Source organism: Euprymna scolopes, chromosome 5 (genome assembly GCF_053919585.1).
Source record: "Euprymna scolopes isolate OS-2025 chromosome 5, ASM5391958v1, whole genome shotgun sequence".
Lineage (NCBI taxonomy): Eukaryota > Metazoa > Mollusca > Cephalopoda > Sepiida > Sepiolidae > Euprymna > Euprymna scolopes.
The window spans coordinates 113591560-113609788 of NC_136486.1; the positions used below are offsets into that span (position 1 = coordinate 113591560).

The 18229-nt window shown below is 36.7% G+C and overlaps 2 protein-coding genes across 25 annotated transcripts in view; one reads left to right on the plus strand and one right to left on the minus strand.

The window, feature by feature from the left end:
• The window catches only part of LOC145277063 (uncharacterized), a gene marked incomplete at its 5' end in the record, with an annotated part of 18942 nt that extends 1354 nt beyond the window's left edge, over positions 1 to 17588 (minus strand). Inside the window, 2 exons of the mRNA XM_080128726.1 lie at positions 15636 to 15698; positions 17259 to 17588. Of these exons, the coding sequence (XP_079984852.1) occupies positions 15636 to 15698; positions 17259 to 17588 (393 nt within the window). The remainder of the gene's footprint in view (positions 1 to 15635; positions 15699 to 17258) is intronic.
• LOC145276958 (casein kinase I-like) overlaps positions 1 to 18229 on the plus strand; it is a 464141-nt gene that overhangs the window by 179065 nt on the left and 266847 nt on the right. The gene's annotated exons all lie outside the window — the stretch shown is intronic.

Genomic DNA, 18229 nt, shown 5'->3' on the forward strand with positions numbered 1-18229 from the left:
ACCAATTTTCTAAGTATTTAAATTGTTTAGTTAATATAAAATTAAATCCATCAGAATGAATTTGCAATTTTTTTAAACAAGTCATTTTAATTCTTAATAGTTGAAATAGTTCAAATTTTCCAAAATTTGAAAAGAATTTGGAAGCATATTTTTGACTTGGAGATTCTTAGCAAATTTTCATATGCTAATATCTGAAAGTTGTGAAGATATTTACATCTAATAATTATATAGAGATTAAAACATTACCATAACAAAATTAGTAAGTTTTATAACAATATGGTTATATTAATAAATTAATAACAATACCGTAATAAACTGTATTTAAAGAGAAAATATTTTGGTTAAGAAGACAAACAGTATAGTTATAAAAATAATAGTAAAAAAAAAAATTAAAGTGGAAGGGAGGGAAATGGAAATAAGAATACTCTCAGTGAACTCAGAGAAATAAAACTAGTTACTAGTAAAACACCTGATAACTATTTTCTATATAATATTGTAAATTTATCGTGGCTTTCTTAGATGATTCAATTGAATTTCACATTTTCTTGTTATTAACCCCCCCTTTTTTTTTTTTTTTTTTTTTAACACTTGTGTGTGAAAGCCTAAATACTGGAATTTATTTTTATTGTGAGAATTTTCTGTCTTCTCATCTGATCAGTTTAATAACTGGAATCAATACAACATTTTGATGTTTTAAATTATTCAGTATGACAATGTCACAGCTGGGTTTATCCCGTTTCCCCCTGAAATAATTTTAACACAAATAATCAAGTCATATTAATATTTTTTTTTTATCATATGGCTCAGCAAGAAAATCTTATTTGAATAATTCTTATTTTAGTTTATACATTTGAATTTGTGTTCCAACTTGAAAACAATTGTAAGTATACATAAAAATGAAGATTTTTATATGGTTACGTTGGAGTTTAATATATTGCTACCATCCAAAATTTTATATTACCGCCTACATTGATTTATTGAAAATGCAAACTTTTTATAGTTACATATGGCTTAAACAATGAAATCTTTCTCCATCTCTTCTGAACTATAGCCACGTCTAATACTAATCCAGCAGTGATAATAATGGTAGTATAGATGTGCTTACTTGTACTCAAAACTGCATGCACTTAGAATGGGCTGGACCGGCTCCATCCATCCTTGCCAGTACGTCCCTCATGAAGGCCCATCAAGCCTGACTATTTGAAGCAACAGTTACGTGATTTCGCTGTTTCAATGGCAATTGGTTACATACAGAACTGCATAGTATCGCTATAAAATATAAATTTACATAATTGTCTGCTGAGAAAAACATTTAATGGTGGGAAAAGGGATGTTAAGTCAGTGGAAGAAAAAGCAAAAAGCGGAAGTTATGCAAAAGGAACAATTGAAAAAAACAAACAAAAAACAAAAAAACTTATAAGATTTAGAACATTTTTCACTGTTGGTGGATTTGGTAAATTCTCCAGAGAGCTCTTCCTCAAAAGATTTACATTTCCAGGGTATTTTGGTCAAATCTAGAATTTATGTATATATACACAAACACGCACACACAGGGTGTCCAAAAAGTCATTGAACTTTACCCTGATTTTGGTCAAACAATTTCACAACTTGCGTACGTTGTTCAATGATATACTTATCCATAATTAATTTCCAAAATATTATCTGTAAAATATCTTAAGTAGAGAAAAAATAATCATTAATGGTACAATAACCAAGATTTTCAACCCTTCAGTGACTTTTTGGACACACACACACACACACACACACACACACACACACACACACACACATATATACACTCCTATAAATTCGTTTTTCTTTTGTGTGTATTGATATTCATATTAAAAACCCTCTTTTTTACTTATTTAAAAAGAAAATACAATTTTCTTATGGGTTTTGGAATTGCATTCACTAGCAAAAGATCTAGCTGATTTGCATATTCTTTTAAACAATTCATTATAATTAATTCCTTATTGGTTGCTTCGGTTTTCTAATGGAATAATCATCTTTAGTTAACTATCACATGTAATTAGTTGATGCCGATATTCTATATGATTTCTACTTGCATAATATTTGCGTAAAAAAGTTTATAGTAAACACCAAATTTTTTCCATATATATTTATGTATACATATATATTTTTGTTGAACAAATTTTGCCTACCGAACTCCTCCTGGAGTTTTTAGACATGAAACTTCATATATAAGATATTTGAATCCATGCAAAACTTTATATTTGAGTTTACGCCTGGAAAAATCGGTGAAAAAGTGAAAATTAAAAGAAAAAAAATTAAAAAAAAATGAAATTTGCCAGGTGAAGGTCAAACGCCAGCATTACGAATGCATAATAGTAGCTATTAATTCCATTAATTCATGTTTTAATTTTTAGCCTTGCAGTAAACATGTTTTCATAGCCCAGTCATTTATGGCAAAGGCAAACTAAATCGTGAGCTGAACGTTTTGGTTTCGATTCTCGGTGGTGGCGCATGAGTCTTTTTTTTTTTTTTTATCTTTTTTTTATACTTTTTAAATTATTACTATATATTGCATCCAATCTATATATCTATAAAAGTGAAAATATCTGTCGGTCTTTTCTCTATGGTAGTTAAAGAAGACTATTATACAGAAAGGCATTACTTTACATATTCACCCTTTTTAATATATACATATGCACATAACCTTATTAACAGTACATAGGGCCTGGGCAAAGCCGGGCGGAACTGCTAGTAATATATATATATATATTATATACTGATGACGGCTGAGAGCTAGAAACATTCATGTCCATGGGTATACCTTCTATGCATGTAACATTTAATAATAATAAATAAAAATGTCCCCCAAAAATAAGAAGCGACTCATTCATTATATATCTAATAATATAAAGCTGAACGTCTGTGTGTGTCTGGTCATGAATAGGCTGCTATATGGTTGACTATTATAGAAAACTGATCACATATAATGATAGATGTATCGAGACACAGGAATGGGTATGTTTGATCTGGCATAATGATGACTCATTAAAATTGTGGGGTCTGCGTTCGCGCCTGGTTCACAAAGTATGGAAATAAAAAAAATTTAAAAATTAAAAAAAACAAAACAAAACAAAACGTTTACAAGTGTTTTTGATATAGATGTACATAATACTTTGATAAGTATGTTTTAACTTAAATAGGGGTGGTATATAAAATTGTGCAGTCTGCGTTCATGCCTGGCCTCCATAGAATGAAAATAGGCACAAACTTTAAAGACTTTTCAGGTTTGTTTTACTGTACACATAGATTCGAAAAAGTTGTCACAAAACAAATATAGAACAAATAAATGTTATCAAAGGCAAGGTTAGTTGCTTTTCTACCCAACTAGATATGTTTTTAGTGTTTATATTTAATGTAACATGGTTATTCAGCTTGAAAAACATAGTGTTTACTGATATATTGGAGACGGTGAGTTTGGGAAAAGGAGTTATAAATAAAAACCCAGTCAAAATACTGTTAAAACCCCGCCGAATTTATGTCAGTCTATGTCACGGTAACATTTATTTTATTTTTACTTTCATCATATTTTGCTTTGGTTTTGATACCCCCAAATTCGAATCTATCTCTTTACAATTCTTCCTTTTCATAACCTATCATACTTTCATAAATCAGTCCATTTTCTGTAGGCTGTTTTTGAACCCAGTCAACGACGGGTACTTTTGCTATTATATATATATATATATATATATATATATATATATATATATATAAAAATAAATAAACTCAAATGATTTTGTAACGAGTGATGTAACCCACTTTCCGGTTTACGACATCTGGTTGCGCATGCGCGCATAAACATTAACCCTTAACAACGTAAAAAAATAAACACAAATCGCTTCTTTTGCAGATTTTGACCTGCGCACTGAAATATTAACGTTATTATTTCAAAATTATTATTTAACATGGGAAGAGTGGGGGTGTTTTGCAACTATTCTTTATTACAACTATACTGTCGCTATTTTCTTACAGCTAAACAACTTTAACCCATTGACAAACATAAGAACAATTGTAGTAAAGCCAGGACTACTACTACTCTATCTGCTCCTTTTCCTTCCTTTTTTTATTTTTTGTTTACATTTCTAGATACAAAATAGTTGTGAGAACGGTGAATTTGTTGACACATTTACTAATCTGTTTCAATATTAGTTTTATTTTATTTATTTAGGTTTTATTTTTTTGTTTCAGGTTTTATTTTATTTATTTTTTTTTTTTTAGATTTTAAGTTCCTATAACTTGGTTGAAGGATTCCAATATGGGGTTGTCAATCTTATATTTCTCATCGGTAGGTTCATGTGCGTTTTTGCTGCTAAATGACTTTCGTCAGCGTTCGATTCGTAGGAAAATCATGTTTAATTTTCGATTTTTGAGCGATTATTCGGAAAAATAGGTAACTTTACATGAATAGGGAGGATTTTATTTTTCATGTTTGAGTGATTCGTCCGTGATTTTTCATTTTAATATACTTTCATAGAAATGTTTTTGTTATGTAAAAAAAAAACAAAAAAAAAACAAACTATTTTCTTTACATCACCAGTGTCACGCTCCTACATGAATTCCATAGCTAATATAACATACTGACCCAACGGGTCACGAGTAGTCTAGTATATATATATATATATATATATTATGATTATTCAAACAATGTACACAAATTTAAGAAAATCAACAAAATGTAGTCTCTCAGACATTTTTGAATTATCTTTTTTTTCTTCAAGTTGTATTAAAAAAAAATGGCCCTTATCAGTATTGACGGACACACCCTAGCTGGAATGAAACGGTATTTATGATAGTAGAATGTCCATTCATAGATTAGAACCAATCAGAATGGAATTGCCCATCTAAGTGGGAAAGAAAATCCCAGCCTATTTATATACTTTTTAGCTTCTGGTTTCTATTTAGTTTTAGCTCAACTGATGAGTCAGCTGAGCACTGGCTACTAAATGAGTTTTTTTTTTTTTTTTTTTTTTTTTTTACAAAGGAATCACCACATTATCAAGGCCCAGAGGCCACTCAAGGATAAGGGTTAAAGAGTGTACAGTAGAAATTGGTCAATATAGTAATCATTAGTAATGAAAATTTGGTAAATTTAATAACTCATATGGAACGGCTCATCAAGAACTTATTTACTTTAGACTTGAACACAACCATATTGTAGTCAGCCGGAAAGCAGGAAAACGGAAGACAATTCCACAGGCGTGCAGTTCTAAGAAAGAAGCTTTGTTCATGGAATCTACGTTTAGGTTTAGGCACAGATAAAGAGTGGGGGAAATTATTGATAGTGTTTACAGCTAGACGAGTGTTTCTTGTGAAAGTTTGGCGAGGGGGGACCAAAGATTGAAGCTCAGTTGAACACTTTCCATGAAAATAACGATACATCAGAGACAAACTCGCAACATCTCTTCTGTGAGATAGAGGTTGCAAGGAGGAGAAAAGGACATCTCCTACGAGGCTACGAAGTCTATTTTGAACTCTATCAAGGCAGGACAAGTCCTTTCTAGCAGCTCCTGCCCAGATGTGGCAACAGTATTCCATCCTTGGACGTACCTGGCTCTTATATAGGTAGAGAATAGCATCAGCAGTGAGATATCTACTGGATCGATAGAAAGATCCCACCATTTTTCCAGCGGCCTTGGCAACGGATTTGATATACGTGTTTCATATGTAGCTTCAAAACATTTCAAGCTGACCTTTTTGATGGACCGTCTTTTTAAAAATCTACCAAAAATCAGGTAATTATCAAATCAATACGAAATTTTCAGCGATTATTAAGAGAAGAATGAACTTTATAACAGTGTACTTATTTTTCATAAACAATATATATATATATATATATATATATATATATATATATATATATATATATATATTTTGCTTCCCCCCCCCCCTGTTTTAAGGGCGTTCCAAATATGCTTAATATAATCATCTGAAACTGAACAAAACATATTGTGTTGTTGTAAGGGACAGGATTATAGATTTAAAAAAAAAAAAAAAAAAAAAAAAAACTGGTTTGCATACCTTATTTTGATGTCTGAATATCAGAACTTCGATTATCCCACTTTTGAGTTTTGAAGTGTGAAATTCGGTGAATATGTTAAGTATATTAAGCAAAAGTTAGTTAAGCAAAACAAAATTTTTAAAAAAATATTTATAAGAAAAAAGCCATTTTAAAATCTTTGATAAATAAATTAACAATTTTTTTTAGCAAGCCGAATAATGCATGACCATTATTAAAAAGGGCATGCTTTGAAGAATTAATACAAACAAAAAAAAAAAAAAATCGATAAATATTGTGCCCTTTGTGTTAAAAATATTTTTTTTTGATCCCGTTTGAAAATGTTTGCCACCTTTCGACTATGGTGGATCAAACGCGCTGAAATAATTTTTATTCTGCTTTAAATTGCCTAATTTGGGGAATCTGGCCCCCATACACATTAAAAACCAAACTCGTACAAATGGTCACCCATCTGGTACTGGCCAGCCTCAGCGTTAATAATACATTGAAATTTTCGTCACTGAAAATTAAGTTCTTTTTTTTTTTTTTTTTTGCCTTCGGTAGTTTGCTTTTTATCAAGTACAAATGTAAACATTGTAATCAAATCGACGCGAAGTAACTGGTTGCCTATATGAATAAGTGGAATTATTTTAAATCCAGGTACTTATAATATTTTGCATATTCTCATAGAAAATCACCCTAAATCTTAGACAACAAATAAACAAATTAATTCTTTCAAAATAACTATTTATATACATTTTTTGTGCAAGACAAAAAATGTCAATTAACTTTTGGGGAAAATTTAACATTTAAAATTTAATTAAAAATAGTAGAAAAAGTTTTACATTATTCTGCTTTCTATATGATAAAATTCAGGGTTTTATCTTTCTGGAAAAATAAGTTACTCAGAAATAATGGATTTTAATAAATGTAATTTCGTTTTAAAAAACAACTTAATTTTTCAACCATTTTTGGCGGTGTCTATATTACACCTTTTTAAAGCTAAGTGTAAAGATGTCAATTTATTTTCGTAGCTCAATTAGTCAATAAATTATGACCATTCAAAGTGTGTTGGAAATGATAAAATTTGCCGTTTCTTGTGCTAATTTTCAATGTATAACTAAAAATGCAAACGTCTACCAAGTAAAGCATCCTTACAAATGTAATGTCATCTTGCAGTAAATGAAAATGAATCCTCAAACCAGCGTAAATAACATGCAAAAAAATCACGCAGAATCACAACTTCAATTGTTCAATGTAGTTTAAAGTTCAAAACCGGTAAAAATAATGAAATTCACACAGATTTTTAACTTTATTTTTGGAGTCATTTCAATATAATTTAGATGTTAACAAAATGTAATCTTTTCCTTTTATGTATAGTTTTTAGTTTTCCTACTTCAAGTTAGGTTGTTAAGAAATTTATTTTTTTTTTGTTTGTTGGTGATTTTCAAATTTAGTATGCATGATATTGTGTATCTCTAGGTGTATCAGAATTTGGGGGGAATTTTTTGACACCCCTAACACGAAACTGCGAATAAAATATTAAAAAAAACTCGTAATTTCTCTTTTAAAAGTGGGTTATTAATTTTCTTTATGGATTATACTTCCAAAATAAACTATTAAAGTTGTATAAAAATTAATAGAAATATTATTTTTTTTATTTTTTAAAAAACAGTAATGAAATCAATTGAATTTTACGAGCAAAGTATTTTTAAAATTTTAAACTTTAAAAATCTATCAGAATTTTTCTATTGATTCTATTTTCAGGGTCAATGTGAAATTTTATGCTCTTTCCAATAAACTGAATATAATATTTTAGACAAACTTTTTTTTTTAAATTCACGCCCCCCACCCCATTTTGAAATGTCTATTAAAAAGTAAATAATTAATTTACTCACCAAAGTTTTATGTATCACAAATTGAAGATAAAAGATCAATAAATAATATATTCAAATTTAAAACGAAAAAAGTGTTTTTTAGAAATTTACCTGTAAAGTCCGAAGTTTAAAACCTTTTAAAAAAAAAAAAAAAAACACGATTTTTATTTATTTTTATTTTTTTAAAATGAAACCTTGGTCCTTGCGCCTTTAATTGGAAAAAAAATAGGGGTTGAATTACATTTTTCGAGTAGTTATAAGCTTGGAAAGACGGGGTCGAATTATTCAATATATTTCACGCATTCGTAAGATTAGTTTCTGACACACCTAGTGTATCTCTAAAGATATATAGTTCCATCATAATAAAAAGGGCTACTCATTAATATGGTGAGCTTAAATAGTGCCTTTAAATTCTTTTCTTTAAAAAACAAAACAAAAAATGTTGAACTTTGAATTAAATTTTTTTTGCTTTTTTATTAAATTATATTTTTACATGATCCTACGAGACACGCATACATTTCTCTCAAACACATAATGCACAGTTCTAGCTTTTGGTACTCTGTTGTAATGAAGAGACTCTTTTGCTGTTTTTTAATTTTTTTAAAATTTTTTTTATAAAGAAATTACTAGTTTTAAAACACTGATAATATTTAAGAAAGAATTATTTTCTAATGAAAAGATGAAAAATCGATTAAAAAAAAACTACCACTCCAAACTTATTTAAAATGTTTTTAAAATTGTAATACTAATAATTCACAACTTTCCAAGGCCAGAAGCCTCTCAAGAATAAGGGTTAAGATTGTTAATTGGGTGATGAAGAAATAGTACTCTGAAAGGGTTGTGAACGATGGTCGAAATGACTAGTTTGATTTCTTCAGAGGACTCTCAACAGATATTCATTGACATTGTACTTGAAGATGGCATTGTTGTACTCTATAGTAAAGCAGTTTCATGGTAACGTGTTCCACAGGTAGGAAGTTCTTGGAGACTTTGTTCATGGACGTTCTGTTTGTCTTTGAGTATACAGAAAAAGTCTTTGCTATATTGATTGAAAAATCAGTTTAGCTGTGAAGGTTTTATGAGGTGTAGAAAGTTACCAACAAGTGATTTGAGCTCAGTCGAGCGCTTCCCATAGAAATAAGAATAGAGAAAACCTTGCAACGTAATATAAAGAACAGATGCTATATTTTTGATTTGAATAAAAATGCTGTGATGAGAAATATTTTCTTCAATACAAAACGATGAATTGTAACAAATTGTGAAATTCAGTCTATGAAAGATAAGTAACAACAACATTATTTTTTACCTCTTTTTCATGCCCCCTCCCTCTCAATTTTTATTTTTTAAAGACAAATTTATGCTTTGGTTGGATAGAGCGATATCCAGCAGGCATCAATTTGGAGGTTAAGTAGATCCTGAATACTTAGAAACTTTCAACCCATTAAGAAATCATTGACTTTCATTCTAGAACTTCCTGATTTTTCTGCTTAAGTATGTGTATGTTTACTTTTATGTAAGTTATTGGGATGGCAAGCATTCATTTATGAAAATCAGACTTAACCTATAATCTTGTACATCCCGTCAGCACTCTTGAACTCCATTCTAATAGCAAACCATGGTAATTATTTACCTGTCTTATGTGTTTTGATGTTTTTGAGATAAGGATTATTAACTTGTATTGGTTTGATGTTATTCTCACAATGTTTTCGCTAATGTAACTTTTGACCTTAAGGTGCGTCTTGCCCAACTCTGGAAATCCGAAGAGAATTTCAAACTGAGCCTTTATTTAATCCATTGGGGTAGATTTATCTTGTACTGTAAGCCATGACTGGATAAACGTCTGGAGAAGATTTAATTATATTCTTAGTATCGCTTGTACTGAGGATTGAACGTTGAAACGATAGAAAACTGGTATTTTAAGCTAAGCGCTTTATCTGTTGCGCTATGGGTTCCTGAGTTTGACAAGATGCATCTGCATGGGGTTGGAGATTTAACACACACGCATACACACGTTTTCACAATCTCTCCTAGATTCTAGCTTAATGAGGATACCAGTGTCAAATATAAAATATAGATTTATATAAGTGCCATTACATCTATAAAGGAATTAAGTAAAAGAAAGACGGTGTGGGTGTTGAGAATAACATCCAAGATGACAACATAGTTTGAATAATACAAATTGTCCTTTTATAATCTTATTTACCCATTCCTTTTCAGACTTGTTTTCGTTTTATTCTTTTTCCTGCTACCTGTATATTCTCCCAACACACACACCAAATCTATTTTACTTTATTATTCATTTACAGATGTAAGTGCACTTATACGAATCTATATTTTATATTCAACACTGGTATCCTCATTAGACTAGGCTACAGTGTAGGAGAGATTATTAAAAAAAATGTGTGTGTATGTTAATCATGGGTATGTTTCAATGGGCATGTTTCAGCTTGGATGTCTATAACAGGATTCAACCCCACAACCACCATTACGCTAAGAAGAGGTTGCCTAAAATTGTGCTAATTTATTGCTTATCAATTTGTCGTAATATTTTTATTTTTAACGATAACTGTATTACTGATATAAAGTAGCTCCCCATAGCCTTGAAGAGTTGCCTCCCATTATATGCATTTTTTCTTTTACATATTCAGTATTGCTCCAGTTTTAGGAACATGTACAAATGTGTGTGCGCATATATATATATATATATATATATATATATATATATATATACACACCTATTTGTTGATTTATTAATAAACATAAATCTTTGATATTTTCACTATCTGTAAATATAATAAGTTTGATTTTTATAAATGAAGGCTTATATCGTAATAGTCTGGTTAAAAGCTGATATTTTTAAATATCTCTTCCTTCGGAGTACAAACAATAATTTTCCTTATGTGTCAGTTATTTTGTGAAAAGTTCACATAGGATGAAATAGTGCCTTTTTTTATTAACTTTGGTATAAAATTGTATAATTTAAGATGCCCCAATTCCATTTTTACATATCAATAAACAACCTTGATATTTATAGCTGGGATATTATTGATCCAAAGATGTGTCTGTTAGCTACTAGATCTAGAAACTTGAAATTTGATAGATAAGGAGGGTCTCATTCCTGTGCAGTGAGGCCATGAGTCTGGGTGAGGACTAAACGCAGTATGAGGGAAGGGGTCTTCAATATGTATTTGAAATAAATTTCAAAATCATCAGGCAGATTCTTATGAGATTTACAAACTAGAATCCGTGTTAGGCATGTTTAAAATTTTTTATATACGGCTAATTTTTTTCTTATAAATCTGTTGCCAAAATTGTTTACCTCAAATTTTAATACAATTTAAACTAGTGTTGTAGCGTGTACAGCATTCAAAGGAATTTGGACTTCAGATACCAAAATATCTGACATCAGCTCATTAGTCTTCCAACATTCAAACTGTACATTGACATTTTTAATCTAAAAAAAACAAAACTGATTCTTAGTATTCTAACTTTGATGCCTTCAAAAAATCTCAGACTCCCTAATTAAACTGCATGCAAGTCATAAACAGTAAGTGAAACTGGCAGAGGGCCGACCACTTCCCTAGATGAGTTCATAATAAAAGGATACTCTAACTTAACATCTAAATCTGACTCCCAAGATGGCCATGGGCATGGAATATGCACCTACATTAAAGATAGCTTCCCGTGTGGTAGAGATATCTCCAGAGAAGACCCTAATTTGCCTTATATGTGCTTCCAGGTTGCACTAGCTTACACCATTGCATTTATATTTGCCCTCTATCGCCCCCACAACAGTTGGGTTACTATCTTTAAGAATATATCTGAGAAAATTGACCACATACTGTCTGCTCATCCTTCGGCTAACATTCACATTTGTGGTGACTTCAATGTCCATAATGTGGAATGGCTGACCCACTCAAATAAGACCGATGCCGAGGGGAGGTTCTGTCATGATTTTTCCATTGCCTCACTCAGATTATTCACGAACCCACCCGTGTGCCCGATACTACCGGTCGGTATGCAAGCCTTCTAGACCTTTTTCTCACAACTTCCCCTGAACTATGTTCATGTTCCGTTCTATCTCCTCTGGGATCCTCCAACCACTCTATTGTATCAGTTAAGATAAAAATGAAATGTAGTAAGTCTTCAGACGTACCTCTTCACCGTACTGTATATCGATACTCTATGGCTGACTAGCATAGCTTCCGTACATTCATAACTGATCTATCTCTGCATTCCATGTTTAAAAAGGATGTGTCCTCTATAGTATCAGACCTGACTGAATGGTTAATTGTAGGCATAGACAGATTCATACCATCCAAAAAATTCCAACAAAAACCTAATAGCCAGCCATGGTTCTCTCCAAAATGTGCTGCTGCCATCACGCACAGAAATCACTTTTTCCATAACTACCAATCTAATAGATGTAGTGATACTAAAGCTGCTTTCAGGACTGCCAGCAACCACTGTAAAAGAGTAATAAAAAATGCAAGAAAGCTATATGCTCAGTCCGTTAAATCCAAAGTAGCTGATCAGCGGATTGGTTCCCACCAGTTTTGGCAAATAACAAACAGGATCCTGAACACAAGCATGGACCTGAGGTCATCTCCTCAGCATCAGTCAAGGTCAGACTATTTGCCAAGAGCTTTGCAGCTAACTCTACCCTAAGCGACGAAGGCCATCAACTCCCCGTATTTCCTCCTATAACAGACAACACGCTATGCAACATACAAATACCTATGCATGATGTCGCTAAGGTAATCAAGAACCTTGATTCCAGTAAAGCAACTGGCCCTAATGGCATTCCAATTATAGTGCTGAAAAAGCTCCAAGAACTTGCCCCCATACTTACAAAACTGTTTAAGCATTGCCTTAGAGAAGTGCTTTCCAATACCCTGGAAAACCTCCTCAGTATACTCTGCATTTAATAATTAAGGCGAAATGTCATCTCCCTCTCTGTATAGACCAATAAGTCTCCTGTGTGTCATGAGTAAGTTGTTGGAATCCATATTAAATAAAGTAGTCAACCACCTCAGCAGAAACAACCTTCTTCGTGACATGCAATATGGGTTTCCGCTCTGCAAGATCTATAGCAGATGTGCTAACGGTTATATCTCATAGGATAGAATCTCTTTACAAAGGCTTCTTTTCCGGGGCAATTGCTCTTGACATATCGAAGGCCTTCGATAAAGTATGGCATAAGGGCCTACTTCACAAGATTTCCAGCTACAGTATCACTGGAAATGTTTTCTCAATTATTAAATCATTTCTCCCCGATAGGTTCAGAAGAGTAGTAGTTGATGGGCAGAAATCGGAGGCCCACAGTATTAATGCTGGAGTCCCTCAGGGGTCCATCCTGAGCCCAACTCTCTTCCTGATCTACATCAATGATCTCCCAAAACATATACTTTAATCATTCGTTGACATCTATGGCAACACATCAAAGGCAAAATCAAAGTTCTCTCTGATTCTCTCTCCTCTGATCTTGAGCATGTAGGACAGTAGGGGGGGGAGGTAGCTAGTTACTTTTAATGCATCCAAAACCAAGCTTCTATCTTTACATCATCAACGCTCTGATCCCCATCTGGCATCAATTGAAATGGATGGCTCTCGTCTTGGAGAGGCTCCATGTTTTGACAAGCTTCTGGGTCTGACCTTTACTCCTGATCTAAAATGGAACACGTCTATCAGGTCTGTTGCCAAGGATGCTGGGGAAATGGTGGCATCCTTCTACCGCTCCAGAAGATATCTCACTACTGATGCAATTCTCTATCTGCATGAAAGCCAAGGATGGAATACTGCTGCCACATCTGTGCAGGAGCTGCTAAAAGCAGCCTATCCTGCCTTGACAGAGTACAAAATAGACTTTGTGGCTTAGTGGGGATGCCTTTTCTCTTCCCTGCAGCCTCTCTCCCACAGAAGAGATGTTGCGAGCCTTTATTTTATTGTTATTTCCATGGCAAGTGCTCGTCTGAGCTCCAATCTCTGGTTCCCCTCGCTAATCTTTCATGAAAAACAGCCGTCTAGCTGAAACTACTGTTATTAATTTTCTCCACTTTTTATCTGTGCCTAAATCAAAAGATAGATTCCATGAGCAGAGCTTCTTTCTTAGAAGTGCACCACTGTGGAACTCTCTTCCGTTTACCTGTTTCCCACCTGACTACAACTTGGATCTCTTCAAGTCGAACATAAACAAATTCCTGACAAACCGCTCTCTTAAGACACCCCATCAAATATCCAATACTAATGATTAGTACAATACTATCTCATTGATTGCTGTACACACAATAACCCTTATCTCCGAGTGGCTTCCGGGCCTTGATAAGTGGTGACCTCAATGTAAAAAAAAAAAAAAAAAAAAGTTTGTGGATCTACAGAATTTTGAACAAATTCAAATTTTTATCATTTTAAGATACTGTAATGAGACATTACATAAAATTAACTTTTTAGAACCCATAACTTCAGTTATGTGAGTTCCTCAGCATATCAGTATATATTTTATTCTTTTGAGGTATATTATGAACTTCCCTTGCGGCGTTTATCCCAGCTGGTATTTTTTCTTTTTAATTAAACATTATGAAGAATATATTTTGTTCTTTAATTGCATATTCTTAATATTTAATATGGTTGTATATGATTGCTTTTAATTGACAAAGAAAGAGAAGAAAAGGTCGGCATGTTTGAGACTTTTCATTTGCAAAGATTCAAGCATGATAACCAAAGACTACTTGTATTAATGGGTACACGATACCAAGCAGCAGTAGGAGGATCTACACCATTATCACCATTATGGGCCACTCCCTGTGTCTGCAGTTCTAGTATCTGCTTCATATTCAGAGGCCATATACTTGGTGTCATTGTATGAAAGAACCTCTCCTTATGGCCTGGCACCATAGACATAATAGTTCAACTCGAGCAAATTGGAATTCCTATCAAGGACTTCGAAGTACTCCAACGTAGCCTAATTTTTTTTTTTTTTTTTTACTTATGAAAGATTTCCTTTTCTTTTATTAAAAAAAAATAATTTATATTTTAAGTATAACTTTCATCCTTATGCAGATAATGAGTAATATGATATATGTAAAATGGGAAGGGAAAATATATAGGATTTACTGATGAAATTTCTTTGTCATCCAATTTTGTTGCTCAATATTATTTTAATAGTGCTAATAATTTTAGGTAGGTAGACAAACCTTATTTTTTTATTTTCATTTTTTTTTCTTCTGATTTTTTTCTTCTGATTTTTTTTCTTCTGATTTTTTTCTTCCTTCTGTCTCTCTCTGCCACTCTCTCTGCCTCTCTCTTCCCCTCTCTACGTCTCTCTCTCTCTTCCCCTCTCTACGTCTCTCTTTTCCTCTCTCTACGTCTCTCTTTTCCTCTCTCTACGTCTCTCTTTTCCTCTCTCTACGTCTCTCTTTTCCTCTCTCTACGTCTCTCTCTCTTACCCTCTCTGCGTCTCTCTCTCTTACCCTCTCTGCGTCTCTCTCTCTTACCCTCTCTGCGTCTCTCTCTCTTACCCTCTCTGCGTCTCTCTCTCTTACCCTCTCTGCGTCTCTCTCTCTTACCCTCTCTGCGTCTCTCTCTCTTACCCTCTCTGCGTCTCTCTCTCTTACCCTCTCTGCGTCTCTCTCTCTTACCCTCTCTGCGTCTCTCTCTCTTACCCTCTCTGCGTCTCTCTCTCTTACCCTCTCTGCGTCTCTCTCTCTTACCCTCTCTGCGTCTCTCTCTCTTACCCTCTCTGCGTCTCTCTCTCTTACCCTCTCTGCGTCTCTCTCTCTTACCCTCTCTGCGTCTCTCTCTCTCTTACCCTCTCTGCGTCTCTCTCTCTCTTACCCTCTCTGCGTCTCTCTCTCTCTCTTACCCTCTCTGCGTCTCTCTCTCTCTCTTACCCTCTCTGCGTCTCTCTCTCTCTCTTACCCTCTCTGCGTCTCTCTCTCTCTCTTACCCTCTCTGCGTCTCTCTCTCTCTCTTACCCTCTCTGCGTCTCTCTCTCTCTCTTACCCTCTCTGCGTCTCTCTCTCTCTCTTACCCTCTCTGCGTCTCTCTCTCTCTCTTACCCTCTCTGCGTCTCTCTCTCTCTCTTACCCTCTCTGCGTCTCTCTCTCTCTCTTACCCTCTCGGCGTCTCTCTCTCTCTGCGTCCCTCTCTCGGCGTCTCTCTCTCTCTGCTTCCCTCTCTCGGCGTCTCTCTCTCTCTGCGTCCCTCTCTCGGCGTCTCTCTCTCTCTGCGTCCCTTTCTCGTCGTCTCTCTCTCTCTCTGCGTCCCTCTCTCGGCGTCTCTCTCTCTCTCTGCGTCCCTCTCTCGGCGTCTCTCTCTCTCTCTGCGTCCCTCTCTCGGCGTCTCTCTCTCTCTCGGCGTCCCTCTCTCGGCGTCTCTCTCTCTCTCTGCGTCCCTCTCTCGGCGTCTCTCTCTCTCTCTGCGTCCCTCTCTCGGCGTCTCTCTCTCTCTGCGTCCCTCTCTCGGCGTCTCTCTCTCTCTGCGTCCCTCTCTCGGCGTCTCTCTCTCTCTGCGTCCCTCTCTCGGCGTCTCTCTCTCTCTGCGTCCCTCTCTCGGCGTCTCTCTCTCTCTGCGTCCCTCTCTCGGCGTCTCTCTCTCTGCCCCTCTCTCGGCGTCCCTCTCTCTGCGTCCCTCTCTCGGCGTCCCTCTCTCTGCGTCCCTCTCTCTGCGTCCCTCTCTCGGCGTCCCTCTCTCTGCGTCCCTCTCTCGGCGTCCCTCTCTCTGCGTCCCTCTCTCGGCGTCTCTCTCTCTGCGTCCCTCTCTCGGCGTCTCTCTCTCTGCGTCCCTCTCTCGGCGTCTCTCTCTCTGCGTCCCTCTCTCGGCGTCTCTCTCTCTGCGTCCCTCTCTCGGCGTCTCTCTCTCTCTCTCTCGGCGTCTCTCTCTCTCTCTCTCGGCGTCTCTCTCTCTCTCTCTCGGCGTCTCTCTCTCTCTCTCTCGGCGTCTCTCTCTCTCTCTCTCGGCGTCTCTCTCTGTGCGTCCCTCTCTCGGCGTCTCTCTCTGTGCGTCCCTCTCTCGGCGTCTCTCTCTGTGCGTCCCTCTCTCGGCGTCTCTCTCTGTGCGTCCCTCTCTCGGCGTCTCTCTCTGTGCGTCTCTCTCTGTGCGTCCCTCTCTCGGCGTCTCTCTCTGTGCGTCCCTCTCTCGGCGTCTCTCTCTGTGCGTCCCTCTCTCGGCGTCTCTCTCTCTCTCTCTCTCGGCGTCTCTTTCTCTCTCTCTCTCGGCGTCTCTCTCTCTCTCTCTCTCGGCGTCTCTCTCTCTCTCTCTCGGCGTCTCTTTCTCTCTCTCTCGGCGTCTCTCTCTCTCTCTGTATCTCTTTCCTTCTGCGTCTCTCGGCATCTCTCTCTCTGCGTCTCTCACTCTGCCCCTCTCGGCGTCTCTCTCTCTCTCTGCCCCTCTCGGCGTCTCTCTCTCTCTCTGCCCCTCTCGGCGTCTCTCTCTCTCTCTCTCTCTCGGCGTCTCTCTCTCTCTCTCTCTCGGCGTCTCTCTCTCTCTCGGCGTCTCTCTCTCTCTCTCTCTCGGCGTCTCTCTCTCTCTCTCTCTCGGCGTCTCTCTCTCTCTCTCTCTCGGCGTCTCTCTCTCTCTCTCTCTCGGCGTCTCTCTCTCTCTCTCTCTCTCTCGGCGTCTCTCTCTCTCTCTCTCTCTCTCTCGGCGTCTCTCTCTCTCTCTCTCTCTCGGCGTCTCTCTCTCTCTCTCTCTCTCGGCGTCTCTCTCTCTCTCTCTCTCTCTCGGCGTCTCTCTCTCTCTCTCTCTCTCTCGGCGTCTCTCTCTCTCTCTCTCTCTCGGCGTCTCTCTCTCTCTCTCTCTCTCGGCGTCTCTCTCTCTCTCTCTCTCTCGGCGTCTCTCTCTCTCTCTCGGCGTCTCTCTCTCTCTCTCTCTCGGCGTCTCTCTCTCTCTCTCTCTCTCGGCGTCTCTCTCTCTCTCTCTCTCGGCGTCTCTCTCTCTGCCTCTCACTCGGCGTCTCTCTCTCTGCCCCTCTCTCGGCGTCCCTCTCTCGGCGTCTCTCTCTCTGCCCCTCTCTCGGCGTCCCTCTCTCGGCGTCCCTCTCTCGGCGTCCCTCTCTCGGCGTCCCTCTCTCTGCGTCCCTCTCTCGGCGTCCCTCTCTCTGCGTCCCTCTCTCTGCGTCCCTCTCTCGGCGTCCCTCTCTCGGCGTCCCTCTCTCGGCGTCCCTCTCTCGGCGTCCCTCTCTCGGCGTCTCTCTCTCTGCGTCCCTCTCTCGGCGTCTCTCTCTCTGCGTCCCTCTCTCGGCGTCTCTCTCTCTCTCTCTCGGCGTCTCTCTCTCTCTCTCTCGGCGTCTCTCTCTCTCTCTCTCGGCGTCTCTCTCTCTCTCTCTCGG